General features: G+C 40.8%; 2 protein-coding genes across 8 annotated transcripts in view; one reads left to right on the top strand and one right to left on the bottom strand.

Annotated features, from left to right (window-relative positions):
• Nucleotides 1-17,459, top strand: part of PHF21A (PHD finger protein 21A) — a 121,390-nt gene extending 103,931 nt beyond the window's left edge. For 5 of the 6 annotated variants that reach the window (XM_085224751.1, XM_085224748.1, XM_085224752.1 and 2 more), the window contains exons 10-18: nucleotides 1,314-1,412; nucleotides 2,464-2,515; nucleotides 3,329-3,408; nucleotides 3,876-3,936; nucleotides 6,236-6,399; nucleotides 11,762-11,917; nucleotides 13,498-13,573; nucleotides 13,900-14,003; nucleotides 15,860-17,459. In XM_085224751.1, coding sequence (XP_085080877.1) covers nucleotides 1,314-1,412; nucleotides 2,464-2,515; nucleotides 3,329-3,408; nucleotides 3,876-3,936; nucleotides 6,236-6,399; nucleotides 11,762-11,917; nucleotides 13,498-13,573; nucleotides 13,900-14,003; nucleotides 15,860-16,114 — 1,047 coding nt within the window. In that variant the 3' untranslated portion in view covers nucleotides 16,115-17,459. Of the gene's footprint in view, nucleotides 1-1,313; nucleotides 1,413-2,463; nucleotides 2,516-3,328; nucleotides 3,409-3,875; nucleotides 3,937-6,156; nucleotides 6,180-6,235; nucleotides 6,400-11,761; nucleotides 11,918-13,497; nucleotides 13,574-13,899; nucleotides 14,004-15,859 lie in introns of all 6 variants that reach the window. The other variant, XM_085224753.1, reaches the window with a different exon arrangement.
• LOC146544284 (uncharacterized) lies at nucleotides 11,916-24,033 on the bottom strand. Of its 2 annotated transcripts, XM_085224757.1 has the most exons (5): nucleotides 22,483-24,033; nucleotides 21,742-21,771; nucleotides 21,347-21,514; nucleotides 15,542-15,715; nucleotides 11,916-12,425 (listed from the first exon to the last, which is right to left on the bottom strand). In XM_085224757.1, exons 1-5 carry the CDS (start codon nucleotides 22,501-22,503, stop codon nucleotides 12,411-12,413), a joined length of 408 nt encoding a protein of 135 aa, XP_085080883.1. In that variant the 5' UTR covers nucleotides 22,504-24,033; the 3' UTR covers nucleotides 11,916-12,410. The 2 variants fall into 2 exon arrangements, with proteins under 2 accessions (XP_085080883.1, XP_085080884.1); XM_085224758.1 differs by lacking the exon at nucleotides 11,916-12,425 and having other exon boundaries at nucleotides 15,349-21,077.
• Nucleotides 24,034-24,181: the final 148 nt, after the last annotated feature.

Consider the following 24,181-nt stretch of genomic DNA (forward strand, 5'->3'; position numbering starts at 1 on the left):
TAGAAGTATATAATCCAACAATTTCTTCCTTGCTCCTGTAGTCTTGTTGTCTTATAATTGGAGAAAAAATAGTCACTCATCTTTAGAGGACTGGCAGTTTACCATGACTAAATTAGGTTAAATGAGCAGAAGGGAGACCATTAGAAACAGAGCATTGTAAATAATTAGTTTTAAAATCTCCCTCCACCAAAGACTTTCTTAAAGTTTTTACTTTAGCATGGTTTGCAGCTGCTGCTTCCTTAATGTTCAGTTGAAGTGAAGCAATCTTCTATTTCACTTTTAATTCTTTCATTTATTACAGGTTAGTGATATTATACCATTATATAATATATAATGCATTATCTATAACATACAATGTGTATTTATGTAATTATGCATATATTACTATACATTTTACTTACAAATCTTTCGTAGACTAATGTGCCTTGAAGTTATCTTCCACGTTTGAAGTCACCTATAGAGACTGAGATAGTCTAGTGCATGAAAGATATGCTTGCGTTCTGTTCTCCCTATGAATTCACTTGAGTAGGTTCTTGTGTACCTCAAGGCAGTTCTACAAGTTATTCAGCAGTGCGTGCACTTTTCATTTGATTTGAAGTAGTACTTCTACAATACTGTACTTTTGATGCCTATTCCTTTTGATGTCAGCAATATTCATTTGCTCTTCAAATAATTACTGGAAAATCAAGGAACTGTTGAAAAACATACAGAAAAATGTTAGTGGTTTAATAATATATTAACTTTTCAGTGTATTTTCCCCATATGGTAGAGAGGAAGAGTTTGTGTCTTTGTAGAGATTACCTCAGTTTGTAGTATCAACAGCTATGCCATGGGTTGGGGGTTGACATGAAGAGTTTTGTGGTATCACTGAAGAAGAATCCGACTTAAGAAAAAAAAAAAGTGCAGAAAAAATACGAGGTCTTAGGAGTCAGAGAGAGAGTTTTTGAGCCATTCATAATTCTTCAAGAAGATTGAAGAGCCAGAAGTATAAAATGCATGTAACCATGCAGAATGGTTTTACCTGAAGTTTTCCATCCCATACAGTACAGCAACTTCTGTAATGGAGTTAACTCTTGTGATGACTTTTACTGCTTGCATGGCTGCTTGGGTTAATGGAATGGTTGTGAGGCTATTTCATCTTTTGTTAAAGCAAAACAGTATTTAATATTCCTCTCAGTCCAATTCTTTGTTAATACGTTGCCAACTTTAAGCTGTTTTTCTTTGTATCTGCTGAAGTATTTGTTTTGCTTTGTTACTCAAAATAAAATAGTCCTCCTTATCAGAGAATGAGAGAAACTTTTTTTTTTTTTCAGACTATTAAACCACATGTGGAAGCAGAAGAGAAGCAAACAGAAAGTCGTACAGTTACTCCACCTGCTGCACCGAAGCCAAAACGAGAAGAAAATCCACAGGTATCAGAACACATCCAGAGTTTTCTGGATGGAAGGAATTCCTTGTCCTCCAGAAAACACTTTTTTTCCTCCCTCTTCCCTTAAAATTCCTAAACTTTCATATTCTATGTATCCTATTTGGCAGCAGTAACTATCAGTCTATGACTGAAGACCTATTAGGTCTACAGAATGAGAAATCTAAACAGATATAATTCATTTGCATATTTCATTCTGGTCTTTTGTTAAATTAAAAGTTTGTAATTTCGCTGATACTTCCTTCAACCAGGAAGCTTAGATAACAGCATTGATTTCTAATCCTTTGAGCTTTTAGACTGTTGGAAAACTGTCTTTTTTTCTCTTATAAAAGACTATTGTTCTGATTAGCAGGATGGAAAGAGCCATGTATGTGCACATTCTGCATAGATTTTATTCTAGTTTAGGTCCCGTTAGTCTTGGGGGGATGGAAAAACCAAAATGACTATTTCCTAGAGCCTTTTTGCCACATTGAGCTCTGGAACTGATTACAACTAAATGTGTTTATTTTTTTTAAATAGATTCAAGCTGACTGTTTCTAATGTGAGCATTAGCTATTTTCAGTACAAATTCTGATTTTTAGATATCTGTGCACTTCTTGCATTAAAATTAGAATCCCTTGAGGAAGCCATAGCCCTAATCAAACTGCATAACAGACTTGCTCCTTATAGTCTGCAGTAATATGAAGATGGTGTTCTGTAGCCAGTAATATTTTACTGGCAAGCAAACTGTGTTGGCATTTACTAAGAACCAATCACATAGTTATCTCAGTGTATTGGAAGTAAAGAAACTGCTTTCTTGTTCCTGGCTCTGCCAACTCGGTGATCGTAAGCAATTGACATTTCCCTGTGTATCAGCCTAGGTTCCCAAATTAACATATATAAATGAAAAGTGAGTTATGGAAGCAAAGCATTATTAGTAACATTTTTGGTGCTTAGTTACCTGCCAACTGATTTTAAAGGGCCTAAATAAAGTACCGTATCCTAACAATTGGAATTGTCATGATCTCTATATTTTTTCTCTTTCTTCCCTCTCACAGAAACTTGCCTTCATGGTGTCTCTAGGACTAGTTACTCATGACCATCTGGAAGGTAAAAAAAATAATGTCGTAAGCTGGTTCTTGAGCTCTTTGTTTCATAGTCATTCTGAATGGGAATTACAAGTCCAACATATTTCTGTATTCAGTGTAGTATTTTCTTACACAAAAGTGCTTTTGGGATGTCTGTACTCTTGATCCAACTGGTCTTTCTTGCACATCCTTTATTCTCCGTATTACATGGAAGGAAAGCAGTTGCTTATGCAGCTGAGATCAGAAGAATCAGTGTTTGAAAAGAAAGTGTATGCTTTGATGGTAGGAAAGAAATTTGTGACAATATTGTTGCATTCTAAACAGCCTCTGTATCTGCAAAGTTATGCCATGGATAATTTTACAGTAATCCACATATGGATTTCTCATTTCTTTCATGATTTCATGGGACTCTAATCTGTAAAGGAAATGAATTAATAGATTATAATTTGTTTTCTCAATCCTATACATTGAAAAACAGCCTAACATTGCAACAGCTTGTGTATTTCTGTACTGCGTTTATTTTTAAGTACTGACAAGGTTATCAGAGGCTTCTAGTTTAACTCCCAATTACACTGACTGCCAGTATAAAAAGTCTTAATCCTGAAGTACTCTTATTTAGAGAGAAGATGATGGTCATTTTGTGAATTAGTTGAGCACTATACTTGTATTTTTTATCAGCTCTTAGTTCCAAACCTGCAGAAATTAGAAGCATGATAAAGTTTCCTTTGTTGAGCATGTATGGTTCTGTAGAAATCTTCACGTGCAAACTGCATCCTTAGGAACTCATAATTTCTGGGGCCTGTTGTTTTCTAACCTGAATGCTTTGTTTTTCAAGAAATCCAAAGTAAGCGACAAGAGAGGAAAAGAAGAACAACAGCAAATCCAGTATACAGCGGAGCTGTTTTTGAGCCTGAGGTATTGATCTCTTGCTGGGGGAAGCTGGTCCTTTCATTCTGAGCTTCTTTTCTGCCACATTGCCACCATACCACCATGACAATTAAGCTATCTTACTTCTGACAAGACAGGGAAGCTATTGTTTGTAATTCAGATGGCCATTGCAATGATATGACCCTGAGATTTTTAATCAGGAGGCACACTTGGGTGTTCTTATAATATTTATGTCCTTTTCTGCCTTTTCCTATGTAAAACTGAAATTAAATGGCAGTGTGTGTTAGTCTTAACCATTAGGTCAGCTTGCATATTGGACTGAAGCAGTCCAGAGGTCAAAAGTAATGTAAAAAAGCAAACTTCTCTGAAGCTGTGCTCCAGAAAACAGAACAGCTGGTAATCACATGTAGTGCTACCTTGCTGTTCATCAGCTATTGTATATAGTTGTTGCCAAAAATGTTAACCAGCTAAAATGGTCGTGTTTTCCCCTGCAGCGCAAGAAGAGTGCAGTCACGTACCTGAACAGCACAATGCATCCTGGAACGCGTAAAAGAGGTGAGGTATACTTAGACATGTCTCCCTGCACTGTGCCTCTTCCTCCATCTTGCATTTGCAGTCCCCTTGTTCATTTGAAGGGCAAAACAAAGAAGGACTTTACAGTACTTCATTTGTCTAGTAAATTTCCATGGTAGACACAGATCTTGACTTCCAGGGATTAGCATAGCAGGTTTTATTAAGCAGCTCAGTGTTTCATTTCAGTTTCACCTTCCCCCACAAAAATAGAGCAAAGTGAAAGGTGAGATGTCTGAACATCATTTAGAGGTATAAAGCTGCTGTCGAGATTCTCTTTTTAATAACTAAATTGTATTGCTACTGTCAAGAAGAAGGTGGTTGTGGAAGAAGTGTCTGTGCCCTGAGTAGGAGAGGAAACTTAGTGTGAGAAAAGCTTGTTCCCCAGTGGGAGCAGAGATGGTTCCTTGGAAATAATTTGTCTCGAGAAAGACTATCTTGCTCATCCCGAGCACTTTATTGTGTGCAGAGTGCCACTTGTCCAGGAATGGAATATGATCTTTTGTGTAGGTATGCAGCATTCTTCAGTCCAAATTCTTCTGTAAAAATAGTTGAAATTTTAATACTTATGTTATGATGAAAGAAATAAGTCAGCACAACATAGCAGAGAACTTCATACTGGTTTTCATACAAGGCATCAACCACACGTATATAACAATTTTTCCTGATTTTATGATTTTCTGCAGTTCTTAAGAACTTGTGCAGTCAAGTATAGAATTGACCAGTTCAATTATGATTTTTTTTTGCTGTGATGTCAAATATTCACCTAATGTGTACTTTCTTTGACAAACCTCGTCAGTCCAGAAGGCAATGTGACAGAGCTGACCCTTGTGCTGTTTTGAATAAAGCACGTCAGTATCCACCATTAAAAAAAGATTTTTTTTTCTAATATATGGTATGAATTTTACAGAGATAGAGTTTTGCATTTGCTCTGTGGATAAATAAATATTCCTACTTCTAGTAATGATTTCTTAATTCTATTCTATAAGTCATTGTGAACAATTACTGCATCAATGAAAGGGATTGCATGCTTTTGTGCTTGATATTCTCTTAGCCTGTTTATGCATGCTTACTGCTGTCTTACTGTCTTTTTTTTCTCACACACTGTTGTGAGCCTGCACCTTCTATTAGCACCAAATTAGTAGCATGCATTTTTAACTGATAGAAGATTTGGATGTATACATTTATTTTGTGATTTAGAATAGCAGTATATTAGTCGTAAAGCTTATGCAAGCATGTGCCCTTGAGAGCTTTAATTGGTGCTGAGCGTGTCAGAAATTTCAGCCATGGACATCACTATCAGAAATCCATTTCCAAGGACATACTTAGTTCTGGAACATATCCAGACCTTAAATGCAAGGTTTAGCATGTTAATAGGTATGGACTGACAATCTGTAAACATAAGATCTGGGGAATTATTCCTAGATCCTAAGTCCTTTATGTTTACATATCCATAAATTACTGTAGAGAAGGGAGGCAGAAATGATGGTTACATATTGTTTTTTACTGTCTTACTTTGCATACATAATTTTATGAAAATAGTTACAGACACATTGTGCTAATCTGAAGGAGCATTTAGGAGTTGTGCATAGTCAAACAAACTAGACTGAGAAAGGTTAAGAAAAAACACAGAATCTGAGGAGAATCACATTTTAAGACCAACGATGGATTACAACTGGTAGTGCTGGGGTTATGAGTCACACAACAGGACTTTTCTTGAGGCACCCTAATTTAAAAGATGCACCAGTAAAGTAGAAAGTGCTGATCTGTGGATGAGTGGTTTAAAAAAATGAGAAGAAAAGGAGGGGGTTGGAATGGTGAGTGTTGGCCTCTGATACGGGACTTAACCTTTGTGTAGATTTATGCTGGCAGTAGAAAGATAGGAATGTGTGAGATAACAGTAGAAAGGATTTCATAGTAGTTATTGTGGCTTCTATCTAGCTTTAGTGCCAAGAAATTTTCCCTAAAAACTGAGTATCCTTGTTACTAGGAGTCCCCAGACTGCTTTTGGGGGCGTAGTTCTTTGACCTTCTTACAGAACTTATTTCTATTTCCTTCTGAAATACATCTTTCAAATATTCTTTCCTTGCAAAATTCTACTTAAATATTTCTTAAAAAATGTTTAAATCTTTGCTTCTGTCCTTCCACTTGTAACTTTTATATTAACTTCCTCTCTGTGCTACATCATTTCCTTTTTCATGCTAGCCAATGAGGACCACTGGCCAAAGGTATGTAAGATTTTGTTTGTTTGTTTGTTTGTTTGTTCCCTTTTGTTAATATGTAGGTCGTCCACCTAAGTACAACACGGTGCTGGGGTTTGGGGCTTTGACGCCCACGTCCCCTCTGTCCAGTTATCCTGACTCCCCTGAAAATGAAAAGACAGAGACCACATTTACTTTTCCCGCGGCTGTTCAGCCTGTGTCCCTGCCTAGCCCCAGCTCCACAGACGTAAGTAATTCTTGGGGAGGGAGGTTACTTTTGGAAAGATATGCAGAAACAATCACAAGGTCAATCATTGCAGATTTTGTTTGTTTAGTCACATTCATCCTTTGTCCTGGTTCAGTGCAGTGAAACCATCTCGTATCCTTTTAACACCCTTCCTTTTTTCCTCCTGCACCTATGTTCTTATCCTGTAGGGATTTTATTTATAACATGCAGTGGATTGAAACACTGGGAGGCACTAGGCATGCTAGATGAGCTCATTTCCTTTGTACCATGTTTGAGATCTTGTCTGACTGAATTGAATCTGTCATCCATGATAAAGGGGAGAGGGGAGAATGGAAAATATTACTTACAGACCATAATAACAAAAAGTTGTGATGTTTCAGTAATGAGAGAAGGAAAACAGCTTGGATCACCCAAGACAGCCAGGAGCAGTGTTCACTGCACTGGTTATGGCAGTCCAACTACACTGGTAGCTGAATACATTGCTATGTGATCAGATCACAAAATCTGTCTCAAATGAAATCTGCTCATTTTTTCATAATTTATAAAAAAAGAAATATCCTTTTTTTTTTTTTTTTTAAGTTAAAAACTAAGATTTGCCCCTCAAAGTACAGCCTTTTTTTAAGTAGCTGAGGATGACCCAGTTATTTCATTGTTTCTGTTTCTTGCCAAAAGCATTAAGAAAAAATTTAAAGGCTGTGCATAAGCATCTGAAAAGAAATAGCAGAGAAAGTTGATCTGAGTTACTGTGTAGGTCTGACACGATGTAATGAATGGTTTGTCCAGAAGTGTACAATGAGTGAAGTAATTCATTGTACAAAACTTGTCAGGAGTTGTAGTGTACTTCCAGTAAAGTGCTTGCCTTTTTGGAACTTCCTATTACTGGGAACAGCTTGAAAATAAAAAGATACTGGCTTATTTATTCACCTGAATAAGAGATCTAGGTTTGTTTGTTTGTATGCTTCTTTTTAATGTAATATTGTGTGTAATTGAGAGCCAGCAACTTGAAGTGGACTTTAAGGAAGAGTTGAGTTGGGTGGTTTTATTTTCACCTGTGCAGTTTCACCACTTAAAGAGCATAGAGTGAGGGACAAACTCTATTGGCCATGGAGAGGAGGCAACAGAAGCCATCTTGTTGCTTCTGAACAGTATTTGTTCTGTAGAGGCGACAGAAATAGAAATAGTGGAAGCGTGTTTGAGTCATAGAAATAAATAGATGCAGTTCTGATACACAGGGAATATGTATGTGAAATTAGAAGGTGCACTTCTATGTAGTTACTTTTGAGAGCAGAATAGCACTCAACTATAAAAACCCTTTCCTGACAGTCAGATGAAAGAGACTGTGAAACAGCCCCACAGAGGGAGGGTGTGCCAGCTCCATCTCTGGGGGCTTCTAAAAGTAAGCAGTAAAATTGACAAGTAAACATGCTGGAGAGAGCATTTTTTTTTATATTGGCCCCATGAGAAGGATTGGATAATGTGTTAGATTTTTTCCATCTCTGACTTCTGTATGGTCATTTCCTACTGTATAAGAGCTCTCAAAACAGTATAATGTGGTGACAGCAGGCTAAATCAAGAATTGAGAATTCTTGTAGCATTCTAATTTAGTTCTGAATGCCCTGAATTTTCTCAGTTTGGATAGTATTCAGACCTAGCTGATGGATTGTTTCAGTATTCATTAATTACAAATCTGTGTTTGTCAAAATATAGAAAGGTGTATTTATTCCAGGTAGAATAAAAAATGCTTCCTGTTGTTACTCCTCCAGCTTTTTGTGACCATATAGAGTGAAAACATGATATGTGCATGCCCAAGTAAAAAGTTATTTTAAAAGTCTCAGTTAAAACCATTCAGCAGTTTCCCAGGCAATTAAAGAAGAAAACTGTGGTTTTACCAATCTTTAAAACATTTTTTACACTCATTTACTTGGAAAGTCTAATTCCTATAGGGTTTAGAATGGAAATTTGATGTTTGGTATCTGAAAAAAACTTTGTTTTTAGCCAACCTGTAAAAATTGACCAAGCATTCATCACCACAGCCCAGAATGGCTTTCTTGCCTTTCTCCTGAATTGTCATCCTTTCAATGACAGATGAGTTCTGAAGGGAGGATGTAGTAGGATGAAGCAGGAACTTGAGATGGGAGTGGAGATAAGGGTGGAGGGGTAGAAACTGAGAACAGAACCTGGGAAAAGGAGGGAAATAATAACAGGCAGGGCTGAACAAAGCTTTTTTTTTTTTTCCTGTTTTTTTTTTTTTTTTTTTTTTTTTTTCTGTTTTAAAGTTGGCTGTGAACCACTTGGTTATGGGTGATTCTCACTCACACAATAGCATATTCACCTGGAAGACAGCAATTGCCTTTGATAGTCTATTACTCAGCAGAAAGAATAATGCAAAACTGTTTTCTGTCCAAAAATCTCTATTCTAGCAATGATTCAAGCCTGTGGTCACAAAATGCCTTTTTATTAGTAAATTAATAAATGTTACAGTTGAGCAGAGCATTGGAGAACATTCAGACTGTGAAGTCAACCTCATAAATGTTTGGGAATGCCTAGATTATTATTGCTTGTGATAACTTAATTCACTTACAGCACACATACCTATTATGATAATCTTTATTAATGTGGTCTTGCACAATTCTTGTTTCAGAAAACTTAGTTTTACTATGTTATTCTAGTGAAACGTACATATACATGTCCACATTCAAACACATAAACTATATACACATACTGTGGATTTGATATTGCATTGTTCTGTTGTATTGCCAACAGCCAGGCCTTATTGCTCTAGATACTATATAAAAATAAAGGAAATTGTTAGCTGTTTAGAAGGCTTTCATTTTCCTGTTATCTTGGTAGAGAGGAAATAGAGCAAATAATGACCTTAAATCACCTTTTATATTCAGACTGTTTTGAAATTATTCTTCGGTGTCTTCTGCCTATAACATAAGTTAGAGCATCGTCAGTGAGCTCTGCTCTAACATAAGTTGGCTGCATACAGCCTTCAGGGAGCAGGGCCAGAAGCTGAGATTAGTGGGGTGCATGTCACAGCATCAAAATCCAACTCCCTTCATGCATAAATTATTAACTGTCTTTTAAACCTGGGCTGTTTCTTTGGAATTGAGCATTGGCTGGGATTATTTTTTTTAATGTCCAGTTACTAATTTTGAGGAAATACCAGGAAATTTGCATTACTGTTTTGACGAACCAAAATAGGATTATGGATTTTGTGCACGTGTGCTGCCATTGTGATGCATTCAGAAACACTGCACACTGACCAGTGTATCACTTCTGGTTTTATGATGTTCTGCTGAATTTAGAAGGCTTTGGGCCTAAATTTCTTCATGTCACCTCTTGAAGAAGCAACAAAATCCATCTCTTGTGTAGATCTCTTTCTGCGAGATATTAGATGTATCAGTTTGGGTTTTTTAACAGTTAGGCACCTAAGCCAGGTACCAAATGCCATTTGTAATCAGTGGCAGCCAAAGGCATCTTAACAACACATACAATTCTCTAGAATGAGAATTTTCTTCTAAAATGTGAGAATTTTCCTTAGGTTGCAGAGGATTTTGGTTTAGCTTCTCTGGAACCTGCTGCCTGCCTTCTTTTCCTTACTTGTGTTTGCAGAATGCATAATGCAGGAAAAGAAGCTCTTCCCAGCCTGGTTACGCAGATCACTTCAGAGGAGGGATGAAATGTCACTCATTTCATTCTTCTGTGAACACCGAAGAGCTCTGTGGTGTTCAAATATGAAATAATGCCATAACCCAGCTGCCAGTGATCCCTGGGAATTACAGAACCAAAAAACGGCACTGATAATTCACTGAAGGTTGATCTTTTACAAAAAGAAGGTTGATCTTTTACAAGGTTAGCACGGCATCAGTGCTAACCTTGGGAATTAAGAGAAGCATAGCGTTCCCTTCAAAGAAAGGCCTCATCAGCAACAGTCAGGAAGTAGGAGCCTTAGCAGATTGCCTGTGTCTCATTCTTCTAGTATCTTTAATATTTTATCCGTAGTAGAGGTTAGCATCATTTTTCTTGTCTGGCAACTTAATGTGTAAGTGCATGGCCAAGTCCGGTATCATTCCAAGATAATGGAACTTACACGCTTGAAAAGACTGTATGGCTCAAAATGAAGCATTGCATGCACTGATAATGCCTATATACAGAGGGAGAGTGTGTGCACAGTTAGACTCAGCACACATGTTCTAAGATTACAGTCTTGAGGATGTTGTGTGTGTGAAGCTTTCGACTAAAGTCAGTGAGAAGTGCATATTTCAGACTCCAGATAGGGCCTAGAATATGTCAAGTTGTCAGAACAGGCCACAAGTGAGAAGGAAGAGAGTTCAGATGTCCCTTTCCTATTCTATAGGTGCTAACCCGTTTTTCTTCCATGCCTCTTTGTAATTTTATCCAAAGCAAAAAGTGAAAACAAACACGACCATAACTACCAACCCAAGCATAAGATGGGAGTAACAGGAGGAGAGAGAGAGAGAGAGAGAGAGAGAAGACAAAGTGACAAAAATTAGACCTTTCATTCTGGGGAGTTGATGCCTGTAGGAAAGAAATATCTCTGATAATGATACAGTAGTAAGTCAGGCTAGATTTTGCCAAGAGATGTTAGTAATGTTTTCAACTCTTCCTGAAAAAGAAAACTCCTAGAAAATCTCTCTTGGGTATTCCTTCATCTTGGCTCTCACAGCCTATGTTAGTGATGAAATATAAGCACTGCCTATAGAAAATGAGAAAATTTTGAGTCATAGTTTTTTTGGTGCAACTCGAGGTAGCCTCTGTGAAGTAAAAAGAATTGTCTCCAGAGTGTAATTCATTTTGTTCTTTTTCATTTACAAGCAGAGCACCTTTTCCTTCTACTTTCATTTTTTAAAGGTGACCTAAATATTTGACAGTGTTCTTTTAAGTCACTCCACTGGGGTTTCTTACATACAATTACTGGCGAGAGACCGCCTCATCAGCATTCCCAAACTGGAGTTCTGCTTACGTTCAGAAATGAGAAGGGTTAAGAAAGTGGGTAGCTCATAATTTTAGGCAAAAACAAGCAGGGTAAGGGGGAGGTGAATCTAAAATAAGAAAGGCCATGGGTTACTATGTGTTAAGAGAATCTATGGTGATAAGTGTTTGCTATAATATCTTACCTTGGGCACTGTTTGGGATGACTGATGTGTTTCTGATATCCTGCCTGATTTTCCTGTTTCACCTCCTACAAAGGGCTTGATCATTTGGAATCCCCTTAGAAATAGTTGTGTTTTAAACTTTGCATTTAACAAGGATGTAGATGTCAAAGGTCAAAATTCACTTTTTGCCTTCTCCCTCTCTTTTTCTGACCCTCACCCCTTCCCCTCAATTTTTATAGGGTGATATCCATGAGGATTTTTGCAGTGTTTGCAGAAAAAGTGGACAATTACTGATGTGTGACACATGTTCACGTGTTTATCATCTGGACTGTCTGGATCCGCCTCTGAAAACCATTCCCAAGGGCATGTGGATCTGTCCCAAATGTCAAGACCAGGTATTGTTTAACAGACAGAGAGTTATACACAATGCACTGTAAAGATTTTTCCAAGTTGAAGAAAACAACCATGTCACTTGGCTTTCTTATACCAAGACAGACTGACACTGAACCAATCTATCTCATCTGCAATAAGGGTTGTGTAAATTTGATCTAATTACCTATGACTTCCTCCTGGACTTGGGGTCCTTATTTGTTACCTATGTGTTTTTAGTCTTTTGTTGGGCCAAAGCACACAGATTCTTGGGAAAAGTTCTCTTTTACCCATAGAAATGTTCCTGTTCATCTAAACTCGTTTCTTCAAAAGTCACTGGTATGTTCTTTTGGATAAACATATAAAATGTTTGTACAAGCTTGCCTCAATAGATTGAGAAAATATAAACCTCTCTTTTCTTATATAAATCAGGCATCAGAGTCTTTGTCTTCAGTGATCTCTCTAATAATACTGTCAAGCATCAGCATAATGAGGACGGGCAAATACCTTGGTTCTTCTTTATTCCAGATGCCTCTGTAAAAGTACACAACTGAAGTGAACAGATGATATTTTAATATTTTGTTTATAATTGCATTGAAATGACAAGACAGAAGTAAACCAGGGTATTCATAACCCTTATGTGGTACTTCAGAAGTTGCAAAGAATTGCTGTTAATCAGCAGCCTGAAGCTGTTAGTGTTCTGTCTGGTTTAGCATATTGCTTAGTCACTCACATGGCCAGATGGCAAGGTAAGAATACAACCTGGTATATTATGTGCTGCTCAGAGGAACAGGAATGCAAAATTCAAGTGACTTGGTCAGTAATTGCAAATGAGGAGGGAGTATTACCACTTTTCTATTCCCGCTCTTGTGAACTATCACATATCCTTCCTCTTTGTCATACATTCCCACAGAATTCTGGGAAATGTCTGAGTTATTTCGCTGAAAAGTGACCAAGTCCTCTATCTCCTGAGACATCCCTCTGCTTCACTTATTAAAAAGACACAGTGCATTTTTCTTCTCAAATTAAAGCTCCTTAGGAAGGAATATGTGAGGAAGGCTCTTAAATACATAAATGGTTCTTATCCTTATATAAAGAGGGCTTGATGATTCTATTAAGACGATTCTGATATGAAGGGCATATAGGACAGTTTGATGTGTTATTAGCCCAGAAGTGTGTTGTTTAAATGTGTGGTATGAAAGCTGCTCTGTGACATGAAAAGTTTTCTCTCCGAACAACTGAGATCAGCAATTTGTCCGAACCGTGCAATAATGTTTATGTCTCCTGGCAAGTTTCAGTTCAGATGCATTATCTTTTCATTCCTCTTTTAAGTTGTTCTGTTTCATTAGTTGAGTTTATTTGTGGCTATGGAGGGAATTTGAGAATATGCTGACATTTGTAAGAAACAGGCCTCCTTTGTGGGAGCTACAATAAGTTGTGAATAATTCCCTCTGTTAAATCTCAGAACAAGTCTGCAAAGCTTCATGTTAACAGGGCTCAGATTAATGATAGCCACAGAGAAAATCCATTGTTTTTCCCTTTCTTCTTTTCCTTTTCTTAAGGATAGATTGTTTACCAGCTAAATCTGTACACACTTTTCTTTCAGATGTTAAAGAAAGAAGAAGCAATCCCATGGCCAGGAACTTTAGCAATTGTTCATTCATATATTGCGTATAAAGCAGGTAGGAAAATGGGGAGCAATGGTTTTTTTTCCATTTTAAAACTGGAAAATGTTACTGAGGGAGTGGGACAGCATGATACTTCCTTTACAAAAGGAAATCGAAGAGGAAGAACTTAATCATTAGTGAAGTGATAATGGCAGTCTAAACTTTTAAGCTTTTTGTGATACTTGCGTGTGCAGGTGAAATTTTGGTTGTGATTTATTGCAAAAGTGATTGAATTTACTTCAGTAATACTCTCTAAATGAAACAGTTTAGAGCTTATATCCACAGTGGTAACAGGAAGACTTTAAATACTATTTCTTGAGGTTATATATTCTGTTTTGCAGCAAAAGAAGAAGAAAAACAGAAACTACTTAAATGGAGTTCAGATTTAAAACAGGAAAGAGAACAACTAGAGCAGAAGGTCAAACAGCTCAGCAATTCTATAACGGTGAGTATCACCCTCCCAGATAAATCTGCACCTGTGTTCTGGTATCAGAATGCAGAGTGAAAACTGCAGAGCCCATGTACTAGACTTATCTTCCACTGGTTTTACTGACGATTGAATGTGCTCTTTTTGGACTTTTGGGATCAGGAATGAAATACAAGTGATATACACTTTGAGACCCTTGTACATGATCCCTCCTGACCATATAATGTAGACATGCAATGACCTATAATTTCAGCAGGTGACAAACATGACCCACAGCAATATTGTCTGTGGGCAGCAGATAAATTCTAATTCTCTAGTGCCTCACTTAAGTTTGAATGATTGGGCCTCTGTGTGTAGTATGAGTTACTTGGTGCTTTCTTCAGACGTTCCTAATACAAAAATGACCATTTTCTCACAACTGTCTCTGGGATTCTTGACATGCTGGCTAGACAGTCAGCAAGCCTCTGCTACCCTATTACTAATTGAACAGTGTCATACTTCTGACCAGAAGCAGTAGTGTTCTCCTAAATTTATGACTGTAACTGTGCCATACATATTAATTTGCTCTTAATATGCAAATTGGGCTCTTGAGTTGCCAGTGCAAAGTTTGAGACCCTCACTTAGCACGGCCTAAGTCAGTATCACAAAATGAAAAATGAAAAATGTAAGTACAGACTTGAGTTTTTTTTCCAATGTAGATGCACTGTCTGGTCTGTGTGTCTTTACCTCTCAAACGAAAAGTAAACATCCCATGTTTAAAGACCTCTAAATGCTGATGGTACGATTAAAACAATTGTGAGCAAGTGGTAAGAGGTGCTGGCTGGCAGTTCTGGAGTCTGTCATCTTCTGGTTAGCAGTAGCTGGACATAAACTGAGCAGCACTGGCGCTGTTTCTCAGTCATATACACAGAGGCAGAAGCAAGCCTTAACAAGGATTGATAGTAGGTAAGGAGAATGGTGTCTTTTCCATGATCAAGCCATTGTTTACACTTTAATTCAAACCATCAAAGCCACATTAGATCCAAATTTTGTAATGTTCTTGTGATGCCAAGAGCTGCCTGTGAAAACAGTAAAGCTGAAAATAAGAGTGTCTGGAGATCAGTGTGAATAAAACACTTGAAAAATATAAGAAGGTTGCCATCTCTGTGTAAGATCCTGAAAGTTACAGGTGCAAAATAGCTACCATCTCCTTCTTTCTGAGGGTTTCAAATATAGGTATGAGCAGTTTTTCATTCTTGAAATGTCATTTGTGGACATTCATTTAAGCTCTAACTCTGACTCTTATCTTATGAGCTACCTGGGTTACTACTGCTTCCAAGAGCATGAAGTGGCCACAAAATAAGATTTTCAAGTGAAGAAGGTCTAGTTTTTCATTTCAAGTGCCCCTTTATTTAGTAAGAAGAGCAAATGATGTTCCTGTTAGAAGTGTATGTAAAAGCAAGGACTGTATCCCATTAATGGCATGCACACATGCAGTCAGCTGTGATAGGATGCATATCCGAGCTAAAGAAATTTCAGCAATGCAGTGCTAACAGAAAAATAATAAGAACACATACTTGGAAGCTTCCCTTCAAAAGGAACCCAAAAGGATGGAACCGTCTGTGTTGGTTTGCCAGGCACCTTGGGGTTAAAGGACCTTTCTGGGGGGCAGCTATGTACAGGCGGTTTCGTTCCTCAGCTTGCAGATATGAATTCCATGAATGCAGCTCTGAGCCTTCTTTTCTTCTAGTCTGAAATTATAGGCGACGTTACAGCTGCAGTCTTTTCTGAGTGCTTACATTTAGATCTGCAAACGCTGAATTCCTTCTCTTGCCTTCTTCCATTCATACAAGGATAAAGCTTGAACTTAATATTGCTTTTCTGTTTTGCTGCAGAAATGCATGGAAATGAAGAATACCATCCTTGCAAAACAGAAGGAGATGCACAGCTCCTTGGAGAAGGTAAAACAGCTGATCCGCCTCATCCAAGGCATCGACCTTTCAAAACCCATAAACTCTGAGGTCAATTCAGTAGCCATCTCCAATGGCATGGACTCCACTAACAATACTAATGCTGCCACCTCCACCTTAGCCCCCTCCCCTTCCCAGAGCTGCATGGTGAACTGTAACAAGGGCGATGAGACTAAATAACACAGTGAAGTTCAGAAGGAGCCAAGGGAGGTGGCGGCGAGGAGGAGAAGCAAAATAACAAAACTCTAGAAAAGCAAAACCGGATTTCTTCTGGAAAGTGCAGAATTCTTTAGTTCTTTGGTTCCAGAGAGAGCGTGAAGATGCTTGTGCCAGGCGGCACCGGAGTTTGCCAATTGATCCTTCTTATTCTGTGTGTACATGCAAAGTTTGGATCATGATACATGAATAGTGCCAGCTGGGGGTTCTTTGCCAGCACCATGCCAAGTGAAATAATATATTTACTCTCTCTATATTTTACACCAGTGTGTGCCTGCAGCAGCCTCCACAGCCACTATAGGTTTGTTTTATTTTTGTTTGGGGTGAGGAGCAGGGATAAGGGAGGAGAGCAGGTTTCAAATCCTTATTTGCAGAACAGTTTGTTTAGCTAGGGGAAAACAAAAACAAGTCCAAAGAGCCTGTGGGCTTTTCCTGTTTCTAAACTCTCAGTACTATTAAACCAAAAAAAAACCAGAAATATAAATTATCAAATCCCAGTGCCCAGAAGGGACAAGTCTATCAAATAAGCAGTATTTACTATTGTTTAGACAGGAGATGTACAAAAGGAAAGGAGATGGACTTTTCACTGAGTAACCAGCACATGTACAGGCTGAAGATCTACTGTCCCAACAGCTTTGGGTTAAATTGTACTTCTTCACATCAGAGAAATACATGCTTTGCAGAACTGATTCAAATCTTCACACTCATCCAGAAAGCCTATGCTGGGAATGGGAGAATAGAGGGCCAGAATCCAGGGTCAGCTTGGAGTGTTGGATGGAGGTGTCCCAAGAGAAAATGTGCATCGATTACTTGAAAATGAGATTCCAACCCTTTTCTATATTTATAAACAACAAAACTGTCCTGAACAAAGTAGCACATGACCCAGATGTGTGAACTGAACAGAGAAATGTCCTTTTCTTTCACTTCTTTTCTCTTCTTTTGGTAACAAGAACTAAATAAGGAATAGAAAAGCTGTTTTTCAGGCTGACAGTCTAATTAAAGAGGTAGATGGGACCTTGCATGGTATAGATTAGAAGTAATAGTGTCAGTGAGATACAGTGAGTCTTTGTGAGTCCTTGTGTCATCGTTTTGGGCACTGTTTTTTTATGCAAGGGCAAAATCTTTGTATCTGGGGGTAAAAAAACAACTTTTTTAAATTAAAAAGGAAAATAAAAGATATTGAGGTCTTCCTAGTGTTACTTAAAATAAGATCAAGGTAAGAAACATTGTAAAAAAAAAAAATTACAAAAGTGCTATTTGTTTCCTAAACAAGTGATTTCTATTAAAAAGGTGTCAGAACTGGAGAAAATGCTGTGTACTTAGAATTTTTTAACACAGACTTTGCTTATTTATGATGACATTCTGCTGTGTTTGTGTTTTAAGATCCAATGGGACAGTTTCCCTAGATTATACCATACATGCTACTGGCTAAACCCTAAAGAGAATCACATCCACAGCGCTGGATCTCACCCCACCTGGAGGATCTGCCTAGCTTGTCTCTGCTGTTACTGTATCTTCCCCCTTCCTTGATGTGTGTGTAACCCAGAGAAAAGCACTGGCAGTGTACTTGCTTAAGGCTTTAATGCTTTTGTGATATGGACTGATTAGAGCTTGAAAGAGAATGAAAGAGCGTTTGTTGGGCTGAAGTCACCTTTTGTTATATCCTTTATTTAAGAAGTTCATCTCTTGCACGTAGCCTTTTCACTGTAAGTAGCAAAGCTTTCCTCGTGCTCCTGTCGTGGTGGGGTCTGTCCCAGCATAGAGTACTGACTCGTGTCACTTAGGGCTATGTCACAGAGCTGCCCACTTTCACTGCTGCATGGAAATATTTGGGCAAACTCTGGTTCCACTGGAACTGCTGGCAAAACTCCCGTTGCTCCCAGTGGGAGCAGAGCTGAGCTTCTCCCCAGGCAGCACGAGGCCAGGTCCCTGCTGTGGTGCCCTCCAGAGTGTGCATTGGGCAGTCCTGCCCAGCTGCTGAACCTTCTGGAACAGAGAAAGCCTTGCATTTCAGGGCTGAATTTCTGAGCAAGAAGTAGCAAATGCTCCAAACACTACACAGCCTGAAAGAGTCTCCTTGCTGCCACAGCCAAGCATATTTCTGCAGGATTCTTGGCGCTGCTGTCTTCCCTTTCCTTTGCTCACCCTCCTGACCTTTAAGGACTTCTCCTAGGACTGTGTGCTATTTTCAGAACTGAGCTCAGAACTGATATCCTGAGTTCTCATGTTTGTCCATAGCTTGGGAAAATGACTCTTACATGCACGTCCCAGCTAAACCTGTGATAACCTCAACTCACGGTTTGGATATTTCCTAGCAGAGCTGCAGGATCAAACCGATCGAACTAAAAATGTCCTACTTGCATCAACCCAATTACCAATTGAAGTCATCACCATCGAGCAGCCTGGCCAGGTTCTTCTCTAGTTGGTTGCTTGGGTAACTCCCCTTCTTCTGAACCATGAAGTACATTCCCAGTAAGAGACAGTATCTTCATGTTCTCATGTTCTTCTTTCTGATGTTATTTTCTGAGCTCTGCTGGGAGCACTGCACTCCTTGGATGTAGTGAGCTGCTGGAAGACTTGAGAGTCCTTCTGTTTGCTTTGCTGGTTCAGGAAGGGATGGGAATGAAATTCACTGGTAGCTGCATTTAAATCTGAGTATAGTTACCCAGCCAGGAGATGTTAAAACAACTGTTACTGCTTTTTCAAGGCATCTGCTTGTCTTTAGAAACTGAGTAGCTAAGTACGGACTTTTCTCTCCTTTTCTTACAGCGTTGTGTTTCAGACTGTCAAAGGACACCTTTAGTTAATCATTGACTGGCAGAGAAATGACCTCAACTTAGACTTTTCAGTGCTGCTTGGTAGTTTTTGCTCCCTGATCCTGTTTGAGCACTTTCCTTCCTGGCTCTGCAGCAATATCAGTCAACAGGCAAAGATCATTCCCAGGGCTGTGCTGACACTGGCAACGATGTTGGTACATAGGCATGAGTAAATTTCTGCCCAATTAGCAGCAATGAAGTCGAAGGGGAAATGATGTTTGCTAAATACGGAGGGAAATGTTCTGTTTTCTACCTGCTCTCAGAATTTCCAATGAAGGGCAAAATTCAAACTTTCTGACAAGTTTAACTTTGAGCTTTTTTTTTGGATTTGTAGGGTGTTGGTTTTTTGAGTTTTTTTTTTGTTTTGTTTTTTGGGTTTTTTTTCCTCTCATGTAGCATTTGAGACAGGCTGAGTTGGTATTAGAACTTCTCTTCAAGAAGCTGTCATAATGACTGGCATTTTGTATTTCCAAACCGCCATAAAGGTAACAACTAATTCTTATGTCATCGCTTGTCATTAGTGGGAAATAAGTGGCTTTTAAATCTCACTCGTAAAGGAGGAGAAGATGAGACCACAGAGAAAGCTCCTGTCAGAGATGTTCCTGGCACTCAGCCTAGTGCTAAGGGCTTTCAGAAGTCATCCTGCTGCTTTAACTGCTCAGAAATAGAATAAGAATTGCAGAAACAGTTTTTCCCTTCTCCTTGCAATCTGTTCTTTGAACAGCTGGAAAAGTATGGTGTGGTTAAAGCCTGAAAACGAGCATGTGATCTGGCCAGAAGAATTAGTGCTACCATTAGGATCCTCTTTATCTTTGTTCACGGCCAGCGGAACTTTTAGCGCTGTGCAAAATGCGATGAAGGCAATCCTTCCAGGGATGAGTGGTGCAGATGGTTCTTCATTAGCCAAGAGTCACCATGGCAGTAGGAGGAACCAATAGTTTGCATGAACAGAACAAGGATTTTGTCCTTTGAACAAGTGAATTTCTGTCAGTGGGGATATGAGCTATTTCTATGCCTAGAAATTAAAGAGGTGAGAATTTTACGGGCGCAGCGGTGGTGGTTTTGATGGCAGAAAAAATGATCTGGTATTTTATCCCTCCCAACAGACCAGGCTTGAGAGAGTAAATCTGTATTCCAGCTGTCTAGGTCTATAGACCTTAATTCTGGCCTCCTTGGCTTCAGAATCATCATCTTCCCTGGACGGATGCAGAGGCAGCCCCAAAAAGCACTATGGTCAACATTGAAGTCTCCCTCTTGGTTGCACCATGCTGTGGCAACCCACAAAACAGGGAGTAAACTCTGACATCTCCTTCTCATGTGGATGCAGTGGAAAATACCTGTGACTTTGCAGTGCAATTTGTCTTTCCTTTTGTTTCCCAGCTGAGTAGGGCCCCTGCCCTCTTTGCTTCTGAAGCACTGGTGACGAATATATGTTTTTTTAATGAAATGTGTTTTTAGAAGATCATATTCAGATGTCAAACCTAATTCACTCTTTCTCTGGGGGCTTCCCTCTGCCAGCTGCTCAGATAACAACTCAAATACTGATGTTACACTTCCTGGTGTACCATGCCCCTTTGGGCAGACTTTGTTGTGTCTTTTCAGAAGTTCTGACCCTTCTTCACCTCCAGTTTGTCCTCCTTTGGGATTCTGAAGATCCAGGGCAAGGTCAGCCTTGCTGGGTTACTGCAGAGAGTTTTCTGACAGACACATTTGTAGAAACTCTGCTGAAGAGTCAGGAACCTGGAGAAAGACAACGCCACTGTGTCGTGCAGCTGATTCATTTGGCACTGAGGCTTGCCTGGCCAACAAACTACCTCAGCAAAGGCCATTCCTAAGCACCACATGGATTCTGTAGTTTCCATCGTTCAGAAGGCAAAATGTCTCCAAAGAAGCCTTGCAAGCAGCCAGCTAGGTGCCGGCCTCTGAATGCGTGCGAGCGAGCCTTATAGCAGCGCATTATTAAACATTTGCTTTCATTGATCAGACCTGGGCCAGGGAATGCCCTAAAAATCAGGGGGATCAGGAAAACACAAGAGCTGCAGACGTCTTGTCTCCAGGTTATTGCCGTCTTACTCAGATCCTTCTTTGAGCCTCAGTCTTGTTTGTAACACCTACAGAATGGAATGTAATACTTGAAAATATGACTCTCATTATCTTTTACCTTTAGCTCCCGTTTCCCAATGTTTATCTTTCATCTGGGACAAGAACTTTCTGCATCGTTGTGTCTTGTATAGGCTGAGCACATAGTTGAAACTTGCCAATAAAGAGAATTATTTATACCATGCGCTGGTAAGCTTGGTAATTACAAAGCCATGAAAACCCAACATCTGCTGGCTGTTGATTTAAGAGGTGGCCTTGTTTCAGAAGACCAAGACCTTACCTGTGTGAGGGTCTGCCAGCATCCTGCCAGCGTGACACAGCTACGTGAGGGGCACGCAGAGAACAGCCCAGCCAAGGGCCTCCGTGCTGTGGCAATGGCTATCCTGGAGATCACCACACGAGGACGGGGTCTCTTGGGCCTCTCCTCACCCTGTGCCAGTGGTGGGTGCTGCAGGGATCAGAGAGACAGAGGGGTCTGGAGACAGAGGGAAATACGAGAGGAGGCAGGAGGAGCTGAGAGGAAGGGTACATGGGGTGAGGGAGAGCAGGGAGAAGACATGGGAAAACATGAGAAACAGGGAAGGTGAAGGCAGGAAAGATCCAGGAGTGAAAGCTACAGCTACAAGGCTCGTGAGTTCAGTGGAAGGGCTGGAACAAAAGAGCTCTTTGTCCTACCTTGGTTTGTGGTGTGGGTTGATCTGTACTCTAAAAAGATAAAGTGCAGTGAGAGAAGTTATTAGGCTGCAGATGGAGAAGGAAACAGGCATCACACCACCTCAGCTCTGCTTCTGCTGCCATTCTGCACCCAGTTTCCTTAGATACCCCTGTGGAGGGGCGGTCCAGCAGTGTGGTGGACTTACCAGCTGTAAGGTAACTGCAAGGGCTGAGCCCGGAGAGTTGCTTGCAGGCAGGTGGCAGGAGGGCAGCGGGCTCTAGTGCTGTTCATCATACCCAAGCATGTGTCAGACACCCTAGAAATTCGTTCCAACCTACACATAAGGAGGAAGAAGGACTAAAGGACCTCTTTGCTCGGTGACAGGAGCTCCTAGGCAGCTCAGAAGCTTGGTAAGCTCTGGCCTTGAGAGAGAGATGGCAGGGAAAGCCAGCAGCAGGGAGCAGCATGAACTATCGGACTGTGGCAGTTTGCAGCTTTTATCTTATTCCTGAACCTACACCAGGACGCACAGAACCCAACCCTTGTGTTGCCTGCCTTCTCCCTTCTGTCACTGGGATAGAAATGGTGTTGCCCAAGCTCTGGGAGAGCCCTTCTGGGTGCCACTGGGGAACAAAACACCGCATTGGCAGGTCTCACCCCAGCAGACAGCCTCAGGTTTGGGCCCTCAGTGTTGGGAGGAAGAGGCTGTGCCACCATGAGCCAGGGCGCGTCAAGAGAGAGGAAGGGGAGCATTTACTTACAAGAAGGAAGAATTCCTCCATGCCTTGTTTTCCCTGCTGTGCAACAGCTGATGGCCATGTCAAGCACCGCTTCTCTTGGGCTGCAGGTAGCTGAGAGCAGGCAGTGCTGAATAGGGGCGGTATCAGGAGCAGGCTGCGTGTTTCTGCTTGTTCTAGGATGATGTGCAACTTCTAATCATAGTCTCACGTAGTTCTTTCCTTTAATTACCACTGGTATCAAAGCAGTGGCTGCCTCTGGAACTGGGAGCAGTGCCTCACCCATCAGCCCTCCTTTCATTGGGCACGCTGCCCAAGTCACTGCTATGATGGCAGCCAGGGCTTTCTCTGAGGGCTCTGCTCCACACAGGCCCCGGGCTCAGCCCAGGGACCGTGAGCTGCCAGCTCAGCCACAGCTTCAGGGCACTGCCCCAGGTGTGGAACCCTGCTGGGCCACCCCAGCTCTGCTCTGTGGCCCTTCAGCCACTGCTTCCACCACACTCGCCAGGGCTGGGAGCAGCCCCCTGGCAGGCTCCTGTTACTGCAGACCTCCTGTGCAGCACCCTGAGCAGTGCCCCGATGTTCTCACAGCACCGCACATGAGAGCACCCACACAGGAGCTGGATGGTGATTTTTAAATATCTCTTTTTTTTTGTTTTTTTTTGTTTTTTTTTTTTTGTTTTGTTTTGTTTTTTAAATCCTGATGCTGATAGTGACCTGCAGGCTCTTTGTTGCCTTCAGGTCCCTGCTGGTTTCAGTTTTGGTACAAATGTGTTTAGATTTTAGCAAATTAAACTGGGAAGGGGCGGGGGGGCGGGGGTACAGAGCACCTGATCGATTTGTATTTATTTATTTTAACACTTTACTAAATAAAGCACAACAAACTCTCTCGTCTCCTCAGCTGTGTCTCCAGGAGGGGCTCAAGGTCCACCCCAGCCCTGCCCTGCACCTCCTCACACAGTGGCTGTGCTGGGGAAGAACCAACCCGGCCCCTCCACATAGGGTTCCTCCGGCTGCTGCGCTCCAGTACATGGAGATCAAAGCCCCCATTAGTTCTGGGAACCCAAACTTGCTGTGCTAAGGGCTGGCTGTGCCAACCCTGCAGGGCCCACAGCAGAGCTAACAACAGGGCTGGCACAGAAAGCCACAGCTGCTCCTTCCCATGGCTCCCAGCAGAGAGCGGGCCGAGCAGGACAGGTAAGGTGCTGTCTGGATCTGATCTGTGTTGCTGCTCAGGCTGGTGATAACAGCAAGCTCTGGCATTACTAAACAAATGCTGTCTGCTAGGGGACAACCTGATGCCGTCATGCCTTTTGCTGCGCTAATGACGAGCAATGGCCTTCCAGCCTTTTCCCAAAGCCAACAACTTGCTCCCAGCCTGCTGCCACCCCATCTACCCCTGCAGAGGCTGGGCTTCCTGTTCCAGGCCCAGGAGCCAAGTCCTTACCCCAGGCTGTGCTCCCACCAGAACCGTGAAGCCAGAGCCCTTTGTTTAGGTCCCAGTGCCTATCCAGGACTCAGCCATGTGCTGCTGGGAACATACAGCCATGCTACGAAGCCACGGTCTGTGGCAGGCTGCCAGCCCACAGCAGTATCTACCACTGGCCCATGTCAGGGCTCACCCACTGAGCAGTGACACCAAGATCACTTCTACGAGCCTGCTCCCTCGTGCTTGTGCAGGCTCACTGCAGAAAGCATTAATAACCACACAGTTCTAACAAGG

Source organism: Meleagris gallopavo, chromosome 5 (genome assembly GCF_905368555.1).
Source record: "Meleagris gallopavo chromosome 5, MGAL_WU_HG_1.1, whole genome shotgun sequence".
Lineage (NCBI taxonomy): Eukaryota > Metazoa > Chordata > Aves > Galliformes > Phasianidae > Meleagris > Meleagris gallopavo.